Source organism: Bactrocera neohumeralis, chromosome 2 (assembly GCF_024586455.1).
Source record: "Bactrocera neohumeralis isolate Rockhampton chromosome 2, APGP_CSIRO_Bneo_wtdbg2-racon-allhic-juicebox.fasta_v2, whole genome shotgun sequence".
NCBI lineage: Eukaryota > Metazoa > Arthropoda > Insecta > Diptera > Tephritidae > Bactrocera > Bactrocera neohumeralis.
Genome location: NC_065919.1, coordinates 39,553,580 through 39,565,925, shown reverse-complemented (window position 1 = coordinate 39,565,925; position 12,346 = coordinate 39,553,580). Strand labels below are relative to the sequence as shown.

The 12,346-nt window shown below is 36.9% G+C and overlaps 1 protein-coding gene across 2 annotated transcripts; it reads left to right on the top strand.

Annotated features, from left to right (window-relative positions):
* The first annotated feature begins 4,679 nt into the window (after window positions 1-4,679).
* On the top strand, window positions 4,680-10,946 carry LOC126754459 (uncharacterized). 2 transcript variants are annotated; one of them, XM_050466438.1, is made up of 7 exons: window positions 4,680-4,778; window positions 5,636-6,118; window positions 6,182-6,474; window positions 6,551-7,008; window positions 7,576-7,961; window positions 8,030-8,741; window positions 8,813-10,946. In XM_050466438.1, the coding sequence occupies exons 2-7, from the start codon at window positions 5,673-5,675 to the stop codon at window positions 10,430-10,432; spliced, it is 3,915 nt and encodes a 1,304-aa protein (XP_050322395.1). In that variant the 5' UTR covers window positions 4,680-4,778; window positions 5,636-5,672; the 3' UTR covers window positions 10,433-10,946. The 2 variants fall into 2 exon arrangements, with proteins under 2 accessions (XP_050322395.1, XP_050322388.1); XM_050466431.1 differs by having other exon boundaries at window positions 4,692-5,042.
* Window positions 10,947-12,346: the final 1,400 nt, after the last annotated feature.

Sequence of the window (12,346 nt, the reverse complement as noted above, 5' to 3'; positions counted from 1 at the left end):
CTCTGAAAGGATGTAGTGTAGTCTTAAATTTATTTATGTATATTAAGAAATAAAAATCGATATTTTGAAAATTCTAAGTGTATAAAACCTCTTAAGAAAATAAAAAATTCAATAAAGTAAGATGAGCCAATTCGCGATGCTAAGTAAAACTTGTAATCTCTGAAGAAGTTGTTCAGATTGGTTCAGTGGCGTAGCTACAACTTCGGGCGCCCGGGGCCAAGGATGTTCTGCCGCCCCCCTTTATATACCTACCTACAAGTTTCATGCGGTGGTTCGAACGAAAGTGAATTTTCACAAAATATCTTCGATTCTAAGTATATAAAATTCAGGAACTAGAAGCCACGCAAATTCTGAAGTTCCAAAATTCTCACAATACGGTTTTTGAGGAAATTGTTAGTAAATTTACAAGACATCTTATTAAAAGCCATAGAAAAAACCCATTTTCGCCCTATATCTTATACACTTTTGACACAATTTGCAGGAATTTTTTCCCGATTTGAAGTTTTTAAATACCATTTTAGAAAATTTGGAGAAATAAAAGTATTTCTTACATTTAAAGCATAGGGTAACTGTGAGAATGACACGTCGCGACGACAGAGTAAAAATAAAGATGCTGTTTTTTTTGTCACTCCTACGTCGCAATGTGTCGCTCTCACAGTTTGCCCTATGCTTCAACTGTGACATATCCATTGGTTTCTCAAAATATGTTCGGTTAAAGAAACTATGGAATTTTTTGTCTGTACACGAGGCTTGTTACAAATGCTTCTTGAAAATGGAAAAAGATCATTCAAAAACGAATCCACGCTCGTACAACCTTAAGCACGAAAGTCGTTACTGATTCAAACATTTGTTACTATAGTATATAATTTAAATCATTTGCATTATAATCAGTATATTACTCGTATAACAATCAGTATATTCTAACATATCCAGATGACTTGGATGACGAAGATTTATACAGTGACATCCAAAACGTCCTACTTTTATTAAAGAGAGCGAAGAAAAACGAAGAACAAATTGGATTTTCGCCAGAAAAAGTTTTATTATACATTTCTTCAATGGGACTGGAAGCCTACAAGACGTTAGCGACAGCTTTAAGAATACTACTCACTATACCTGTATCAGTTGCATCTTGTGAAAGATCTTTTAGCAAACTTAAATTGATCAAATCTTACTTGAGATCGACCATGAGTCAGAGTAGACTGTCCAGTCTTGCGATTCTCTCAATAGAATGTGAAGCTGCTTCAACTTTAAATTACAATGATATGTGATTTTGCAGCGATCAAAGCTAGAAAAGTGCATCTTTAAGTTCTATCTTTATTTTTAAGAAAGATATAAGCCAAACGATTTAAGACAAATTCAAAGACTGAAAAGTATTCGAGTAAAAATTAATATTTTTCATTGTTGTTCAGATTATTACATTGTGAGTATACAACTCTTTATCTTTTATAATAAATTTTGAAAAAAAAAAAATTTAAAAAAAGAAAAGTACTTCTCTGAATATTAAAAAAACAGCGAAGATCGTTTTGCAGCCCCCAAGACGTTGCGCCTGGGGCGACGGCCCCCTTCGCCACCCCCTAGCTACGCCACTGCATCGGTTAACTATAGCCGACCGATCGGAATCAATGGCTTGTATGGAAAGCTTTCGCATTTGACGTGGTATCTTCACGAAATTTGACATGGATTACTGCTTAAGGTAATAACATAATCTTCGAAAAAATTGTCCAAAAGAAATGTACCTGTGAAGGGTATATTGGCTTCGGTGCAGCCGAAGTTAACTTTTTTTCTTGTTTATATTGTCTTCAATCGATGAAAGAGACGAGATCATTACACAGCCGTTTTTGAACATTGTAAAAAATTGCAAATGTTATTAACTTACTGTCGATTGACGGATATACATACACTCGTGGCCACGCAAACCTTACCACTACAATTTTTTTTTTTATATTTATTTTTTTGTTGTGCATATTTGACAACACTTTATAGCGGGTACTTTTTGCGGTATAGAAATTTTTTATTTAGAAATAACTTAATGACATGTTATTTATCAAAAATATTAAAAATTTAAAACAAAACACATTCAACTATAGACAAAATCATTTGAAAGTTAGTGAGCTTTACAAAATGAGCTCGTAATGTAAGTGATACAATTAATTTTTTTTATATTTTTTTTTATTGAAACACGAAATTTAGTAGGTGTATCCCATTAAAAACAATAAAATCGGCCACTTTTGTATAATTTCTGTGCTTGTGTTTTACTCATTAAACGTAATAAGTTAAAAACTATAATTATAATTAGATAATATAATTAAGTTTACTTGTGCTTACCAAAAACATTAAAAAAAATCCCGAACGAACGAAAAAGAAAAAAAATGTTAAGAAGATATAGTGGTAAGGTTTGCGTGGCCACGTGGATGCAACAAATTTAAGAACGAAGTTCAAGCTAATGACAAAAAAATTATTGGCTGTTTCGTGCTAATTTTTTGAAACTCTGGAGAAAAATCACGAAGCTGGACGAGGCAAGCCTACAATTTGGAAATAGCAAATATAACATTAAGCGACTGTTTCGAACATAAAGAGACGGTTAAATCTACTATTCCTAGAAATATACAAAGTTTTGCTTCTTTTAGTCATTTATGTTTTATCCACTACATACAAGAACAGTGTTAATCACAGTTATTTAAAACCTTCTTAACTACCATAGGTATCGTTCTCTGCGCTGGCCTAAGTTAATTTTTTTAAATGCAGTCTTGATACCTACCGACTGCAAGGAAACGGAGACTTTGGAAGAAAAACTAAACGCTCCTTTTTTTAACAAAAACCACTTATGAATATGCAACAAACCTTATTTACAAGCCATTTAATTGTCAGTTAAAGTTTGGCTTACTTGATTTGAGTGGTCACAAAGGCCTTTTTTTATGCGCAGCACATCAGTTTTGGCCCTAAGAACTGTTTTTATCGTAATATAAATAAATCAAACAAAGATCTATTTTAATAACTATTCACCTTTTCGTGAGGAAAAATTAATTAAATTTATTTATTTTTCGTTTAAAAATTTTCACGTGTTTTATTAACTGTGAAATCATTCTTTATGTAGGCAACACCAACTTGGACTGAATTTCGTAATACCAAAAAAGAGTAGGATTAATCTTAAGTTGAATTATTTCAACTCCAATTCAACTGAATATTTGTTTGAAAATGAATTTTTCCCGCTGTGTGCCATTAAATTATGTTAAAAGTTTGAATACTAGGATACAAGCTCAGCTCATTCATTATTGCTTTTAAGGTTAAAGTTAATTTGATATCACTGATGGTATCGTGTATCGTCTTTTGTGTATCGTCTTTGATGGCGCAACGTCTTGGGGGCGGCCAAACGATCTTCGCTGTTTTTCAAAACTCCAATTCGGGCAAAAATTCCTGCAAATTGTGTCAAAAGTGTACAAGATATAGGGCGAAAATGGGTTTTTTCTATGGCTTTTAATAAGATGTCTTGTAAATTTAGTATCAATTTCCTTAAAAACCGTATTGTGAGAATTTAGGAACTTCAGAATTTGCGTGGCTTCTAGTTCCTAAATTTTATATACTTAATATCGAAGATATTTTTTTTTTGAAATTTCACTTTTGTTCGAACCACCTCATGAAACTTGTAGGTAGGTATATAAAGGGGGGCGGCAGAACATCCTTGGCCCCGGGCGCCCGAAGTTGTAGCTACGCCACTGTGGCTCCCGATGATATTTTACACTACCTTGTACGTCTTTTCGTGGATTCATTCATTAAATTACGAAAGTTTTTTATTTCTATGTTGATTTGAAATGAGTGCTCCTGTTATTTAGAGAATCCAAAAATAACACATGTGTGCGAAATTTGAAAATTGTTGAGAATGGAAAAAAACCAAACTCAAAAATAAAACGACTCCATGATCATTCAAACATATTAGATGTAAATAAAGCGGCAACTTTACATCAAGTTAGATCCTAAAATTAGTACAAAAGTAATAAAATATAAAAGGAATTAATGTATTAATAATACTTTCATTCAAACAAAGAAAGAAAAACGAAAATTACTTCTTAACGCGCTGTCAAATTCGAATTTTTCAACAATCAGCGCTGCTGCCGCGTTTATTTATGAGTGTGCCATACAAAATCTATGGGCATCAGGAATTTTTGACAGTAATTTGCCGCTGCCAGTAGTATTTAGGGACGGCAGTTGCAAATAACCTCTATCTTGTCTACTAAGTACATAGTATATACCCCAATTACATATTTATATTCCAATTAGAATCCTAACAGTTTGTTTCGAAAAAGTCAAACGTTGTCAAAATAGCCAGGAGAAGAACCTCGGCACTCTCTTATCGACGTAATTTGGTATAATTAACAAGTTACTATGAACTAAAAAAACAATTGTCTAATCTTACATCATAAATCTATAAATTGAATAGTTAAATAGCATTGACTAATGCTAGAACTAAGCCTGAGTGGTGTCATAATTTCACTTAACAAAACTTAAATGATTGTGATATTTTTCGTTTGCGCCAAAATTAAACTATTGACCCCACTTAAAAAATTAACTCCCTCCAATGTCTTATGAATTGAAATCTTCATGCTTATATTCGACAAACACCTGTGCATATTTCACCCAACCCCTTTACTGTGCAATATGGCAGCATTGTGCCATACCACCTTCAGTTAGCGCAATCAAGTAACCACCGCTCGCCGCAATTCGCGTATTCAATGAATTGCATTGCAGTAGTTGGTCGAAATTTCGTGCGGTTGCAAAGAGTAAAGGAATTTCATTTTCTAATTTATATTGCTTAAAGTGAAAAGCTAAGTTTAATTATAAGCAACCGTTTGAATTATTCTTAAAGCAAAAGGCGGAAGTGGAGCCCTAAGTGTATACAGTTATAACTGGGTTCGGTGAAAATTTGACAAAATTTTATCTATTGCGTTGTGATGTAATCGCGTGTGACTTCGTTCAACCCACATTTATTGGATCTGGCAGATGTTTCCCCAAGTGTTACTTCATTTGATTGTTGTATTGTTTTGGTGCGTTGTAAGCGGCAAATTAGCTTGTAAATAGTAAATAAATAAACTACCTTAACCTCATTTGGACATAACCTCGTAAATATTGTTTGGAAATGGAATTTTTGTTCGATTAATTATAGTTGGAATTTTGTTGGTGGTGTTGGGTGGGCAATGATATGCAACTCGATTTTAATATGCGGCGGCCATTGTCGGTAATGCAGCGCAAAACTACAACGAGAACTGCTAAAAAGAGATAACCGGTGTCACACACAATAAATGGGACTGGAAAAATTTACAGTGCTACCGACTATTATGAAAATATATACTTTGTTAGAACATAATGTTAATGCTAATTAATTTCAAAATCTAATTTGGAATAATATGTTTTTTCACTTCAGATCAGTTTAGATAAGTTAAATAATTTCGCCAAACATTAGAATTACTTTTCTAATTCCCCAGATTCAAATTATTACATAAATATAATTTTAGTTTTATCGGTTGCAAATGACTGGCAACGTTGAAATTGTCTCGTGGTTTATTTTTCCAAACCTTAGTGGGGGTTTGGATAAGTTAAATTAATTGTTTATTTTGTGTTTGCATTTCTGTTATTATAGAATTTGGTGTAAAGTGTCAATATCAGATTACGGTGTAATGGACAGGCAAACCTTTGAAATACAATGGATTCAGGACCAGGATGATCTTAAAACAGCCAATGGGCAATTGATTGTAAAGCCACAAATGCCGTCTGAAGATGAGCTCCTTGCCAACGATGCAACTGGAGCGGGACGAGGACCGTACCACTTGGTCACCGGTAATGATGAAGATGGCGGTGTAACAAATGAAGTTGACATAGATCAAATAGCTGCCGAGAACTTAATATTCATGGCGCGCGATGGTCAAATGGTAACAGAGATAATTGATACCAGTGTAGCTGATAACGGTAAAGTTGTCGTCGCCACTTCAGATGAGATTGACTGTTCGGAAGTATTGCAGCAAACTGGTAATGGATTCATTGATAGTTTTGTCGATACAACACCACAAATGGTAACAGAAGAAGTGATAACGGACGACTGGGTACAGCACCAAGGCGAAGAGCGGTGAGTTACAATGAATTTCAAATTGGGTAGTAATCATTGAACATTTTTGTCTTATATTTACAGTGTGGAAATACCGGCCGATCAAATAATTTGTTCTGGATCGCAAGTTTTGCTGGACATGGAAGTACCGTTACCGACAGTTCAAGACGAGTATACCGCTCTACGTCCATACCCGTGTGATTTTTGCAGTCGCCGTTTCCGTAAAAAGACAAGTTTGATGAATCATATAGTTGCACATCAGAACGATCGCCCACATTTGTGTAAATTATGCGGCTCCCGATTTTTCCGTCGTTCTGATCTAATAAATCACCTTAAAGCACATGCTGATGCTCCAGATCCTGAATTGGATACAGAATGTTAGTATTTATTTTAAATGAAAGCATGAGCTTAAACAAATATTAATATTATTTTTAAATTTTTTTTACCTTTTAGTTATGAACTTTGTCGAACAAGAACAACAGCAGTTGCAATTGCGGCAACCCAACGATCACTATTATGAGCAAGATTGGACCACACACATAAATTCCTTACAACGTAGCGAAAAATCTAGTCGGAAACCGCATAATGTCAGCGGAAACAGTTCATCTACCTCAACATCCACGACAACGGGTCGTGGCCGTATTAGTCGAATTAAACCAAAGGAAGAAAGTTATGTTTTGAATGAGCCACATGAAAACGAAACAGTTGGGTTGGCGAATTTGGAGAATCCGTCTAGTGCTTTTGAAGACTGCCAACAACTACAAGCCTCCACTGCAGTTGTGAAATTTACACAGAATCAATCACCAGCACATCAAAAGAGCTTCCCCGTCATCGACGAAAGTAAACCATTTGTTTGCCAACAGTGCGGATTAGCATTCGCACGTGAGAAGGCAATGTTGGCCCATACCAAGGTAAGAATGATAAAGTTAACATTTAATTTATATCCTACTAAAGTTAGGTTTAGTTTACCAAGGAGTTTGTAACAATCTTCGGAGACCCTATAAGAAATACATATATGTACTTATATAATAATTTAATCTGTCAAGCTATGCTGAGTTAGCCGTGTCCGCTTGTTTCTACATACATATATTAGTTCATCTACTTTTAAGATATCGTTCTGAAATTTTATATACGTACTGAAACCCTCGTCCACTATAACATAAAGCTACAATTCAAATTGAACATTTTAAATGAAGCCCAAAAGAATAATTTTTTTTTGTGGAGATATTTTCACAAAATTTGTTAAATTATTGTATAACGTAGCGGTAAAATCTCCCAACAAATGGTTCAGATCGAACAATCAGAGCATATAACTGTCATACAAACCAATCCATTAAATCAATTTGTTGTATGAAAAGTACAAATTTTTTTTGTGAATGGCTCTCAAGCTTCGGTGCACCCGTAGATAAGTTTTTTCTTGTTATATTGCAATTAAAGTTATAAACATCAACAATTACATATAACTACTTTCTTCATAGAATCATAATGAAGATCATCCGCATGAGTGTAACCAATGTAATGAGATGTTCTGGGATGCTGGTAGTCTGCAAGAACATCTGAAAACTCATCAATTTGAAGATAGTAACTCGGAGTACGACCCCGACGAAGCTGAGGCTGAAGAAACGCAAAGTGAATCCGAATCGGAGCGCTTGTATGGTGAATTCTACTGCAGCGAATGCGGTATGTCATTTCATAGAGAAGATTTGCTGCGCAGACACTCCAAAATACATATAAAAACTATTGCTGAATGTGATATCGATAATGATAAAGATCGGCATTGCTGCAACACATGTGGCGAAACATTTGCTGAGGCGTTAGATTTACTTGCGCACGCTGAAATACATGCGCGTTATCCACCATATAAGTATGACTATATTTAAAAAGCACTTGTAATATTAAGCGAGGTGTATTAAATCATTGCTTATTTGACAGGTGTGTTCTTTGTGGCGAAACATTTTTCGAGGAGCTAGCGATTAAGCGTCATCTGCAGTCAGTGCATCCACACGACATGACGCCCAATTCATGTATACTCTGTGGCAAAGAATGCCGCGATCGTAAAGCTTTAATAAAGCATGCTTGGGATCATTCACGCGAAAAATGTCATTCGTGCTCAAAATGCGGCAAGAACTTCCACAATAAAGCACGTCTGAAGCGGCATATGGCGTCTCATCGTGATAAGTCAGTAATCTGCGATGTCTGTCAGGAAGAATTCCCTGATGGTCGCACTCTCTCCAACCACCGACATTCGCATACTAATGCCTCAGGTAAACTATTTCCCTGCCATGAATGCGGCAAAACTTTCGGTTCGCGCAGTTCTCAACAAATACATGTGCGCATCCATACCGGTGAGAGACCTTATGGCTGCCGCTTTTGTTGGAAGGCGTTCGCTGATGGCGGTACATTGCGAAAACACGAACGTATTCATACGGGCGAAAAACCGTACGCTTGTTCGGTGTGCTCACGTGCTTTCAACCAGCGCGTAGTCTTGCGCGAACATATACGTTCTCATCACTCGGGATTGGACGCAAAACGTAACACTTACTACTGCACCGTGTGCTCAATGGAAATGTCGTCGTCGGGAGATCTCGTGCAACATTTAATACAACACAGTGATATGAACACTGCCATGCAGAGGCAACCAATTGTAAGCAACAACTACCCAAAGATTTTATTTCACATATTCACCATATATTCATTCATTTTATGTGTTTTCAGACGGGCCCACGTAAGTACAAAAGGCGGCGAAAGTTGAAACCTCATGAAATCGCACGCCTTCGAAGGGAAAGCCAACAAAATGGCAATGGAAGTGATATCGAATTGTCAGACTTCGATATGGATAATGTAGATGACCTATTGGGCATCACGGAACCTATTCCGGTCTCCAAAGCGTCAAAATCCAAACGTAATAAAGTTAAAGACAGCGTCAATAATAATTCTTTGATGAAGGAAGGAGTAGATGGTGTTATACTACCAGATAATGATCTACTTATGCAGTCTAGGAAGCCGCGGTATAAATCGACGGGTAGTAACTCCGATACCTTATGGCAAACAAAACTCATCAATTCCAGTACACTACTATCGAATTTAGAAAATACTCTGCAAAGCATCGACACACTTGTAGTGGGTTCGTCGGTTGGCGGTGCCACACATTTAGACGCGGATGAACGCAAAACGAAGTATAAATCGGGAAGTGAGATTAGTTCTGGCGGCGGTTCACAACGCACTCAGGAAGTGCAGATCAACAAGAACTATAATGCGAATAAAGCGCGTAAACGGACCGTCGAAAAAGCATCGACGTCCAAGGCAACGCGTCCACGGATGATTCACACGGAAAAGTTGTCTTCCACCTACAATGAATATGGACGAAAACGTTCCAAGACCGTTATAACGCATAGAGAACAAAACGGCCTAGATTTATTGCGTCCTACCGGTCGATCGATGGTCGATGACTATGAAATTCTCTCACCTGCCACTGAATTGCCCCGTCAGATTAGTTCAAGCCCACCACGAATTAAACAGGAGATAGGGCAAAACAACCACGAAGAAACGTCACACCAGCTACGCGGTTTGCAATATGACGCACATGTTCCAAATTCCTCAAGAAACGTAGATCTTTATGACACACAATTCCTCGATGCAGCTTCGACGCTACGCAAGGAAGCCTATGAAAAATTCAACCCAAGTATAGTTAACGATCTCGAAGAGATTTTGCGTTCTCCCATCAAATGTGATCGTGCAGAACGCCATCGCTTTATAAGCGAGTCTTCCACGCCGTTCCTCGAAGACGAGCAGCATAATATGATAAAGATCGAACCGACATCTCCAGATTTGCGTGAGATCGTTGTTGGTGTCAGCGGGTCAGCTGGTGTGAGTGCAAGTGGTGGCAGCGGCAGCAGCAATGAACGTCATTACGTACGCAGTGCACGCAATCGCACCGGCACTATGAATCGAAAATATTTGGAATTTGAATCGGATCTGCAAACCAATGGTTCCACACGACACCAAAAGCGTAGCGCTACAACTGTCAATGGCAGCAGTTCGAAAAGTAAGCAAACTAAGAGCAACAGGCGTGAGAAAAAAGAAAGTTCCGTAATCAACCAAAGAACGACCACATATTCTTCAACTTACGGTGGCTCCCTGAGCACCACCAACGACTCATCCTTCTCTTCACTCTCGCCAACGGACGGCGTAACCGCAGTGCCAGCTGTAACAACCACTTCGCCGCCAGCACCAACGCAACCGGAACGCAAAGTGCGCTACTTCGAGTGTGAGATGTGCTCGGCCGTATTTCCAGATCGAGCCCAGCTGCTGGATCACGTGCCTATACATATATAAAAGTTTCAAGCCTTACCTTCATAGGTGTCGTGAGTGGAGGAGCGAAATGGTTCACGTGCTATTTGAAATAGTACCAATTCACCTTTACACTCAAACACACACACAATTTATGCACCTGTACAACACTTAAGTGTCGTCCATCTGTGCTTTTGCATCCACAATTGTGCAACAATTTTATTTTCTAGTGAACTTTAGTTTTAACAAATTTTATCATTTTATTCGTTCCTTCGGTATCACAAAGTAATTACTAAAGATGAGAATAGAATTAGAAACGTTTAACTAAGCTAACGTTACCATTTATGAATAGTGCTAAAACAATGTATTTTAGTTTGTAGTTAGACAAAAGCAAAATACCCACTACCTGCTACACTTAAACTCATTATCTTAAACATTTTTATATATGTACATGTTCATGTGTATATTAGTGAAAGCCAAGCCCTGAAACCCTAAGTGACTAATGATATGATTTAGAAAATAAATACTTGAAGTGATCTTTCAAAGAATGAAACAAAAACGAGTTTATGATTATTTATAGAGTAAAATGGCATTAGTGCAATCAATCTAGTTACATCCAGCTGTTGTTTAATTGCAGGTAATTTATTAACTTACATAATAATCGGACACAATAGACATAAGGTCACGGTGGATTCCTCGTTTATCCATTACATAATAACCATTTTAATTGGTCGGAAGAGGTATCAATGCTTTTTGCCATGAGAGTTGACTCCAAGCCCGCAATTGACTTGGAACTCACGGAGAATTAGTGCAGTATTTAACGGTGAATTATCGTGGTGCAAAAACGAAGAGTTGTTGGCATTAGCATTCTTTTTTCGACACTTTGGTCGGTCGGAAGGAGTTTGGAAGGCACCACATCTCGATAATCAAAGAAAACTGACATAACCTTGATTTTTTACCTGTTTTGACGTGGTTTTTTGTATTTAGACTCACCTTTGCCACGATATTCGGCCAATTGATCGTCTGTTTCCGGGTCGTAAGCATAGATTCAGAATTCATCGCCAGTAATAATACATTTCACGACATCCTGGTAGTCGAAAAGCATTGTTTCACAGACGTTAACGCGACGAAAAAAAATTTAGTGATTTTGGAACCAATTGTGCTTTTACTTTTTTTAGGCCCAAATGATCTTGCACTGACCCTTTCGGTATTCCAACGATTCTGAACGCTTCGGCACCAGAAATTTGATTCCGCACACAAAATATAATGGAACTTTTTTGTTGAATAATTTCATCGTAAAAATCGCCGAAAGCACTTTATGTACTTCAGAAAAACAATCGTATACTAAACCCTAATGATTATTTTGATATCACATTTGGCTCAGATGACACTGCCATACTAGCCTAGAACAAGAAATACAAAGTCTTACTACTCTTTGCCCCCAGTCTCTGTATAAAGTTTCCCGGAAGTTCGAAAATCTTTACATTAGGTATATGGGGGCTAGGGAAAGTATTGACCCGATTCAAACCATTTTTGACACACAGAGATACTATTATCAGGAAAGAATTATCCCTGAATTTCAATTATATATTTCACACATTGACCGATATTAAAAGCCAACCATATATACTGGGGTTCACTTATTCGGCACCCAAAGGCTTGAACAGCTTTGGGTCGATTTGAATAATTTTGCTCATAAGGTTGCACACTTCAAAGACACTATTGGTGCAAAGTTTTATCCCGTTTTATTAATTGTTTAGTTGCATACATTTCTCTCTTTATGAAATCGGCGTATATATGTACGACTCCATCATCTAAGTGAAATTCAGTTAACTAACTGAAAATACTTTTATTTTTGAGCAAATGACGAATAGTCCATTTGAAAGAGTTATACTGTTATATCATTTTTAAGGTATCTAAAAGAAATCTATATCAGCCGAAAAATTACCTAAATGCTTG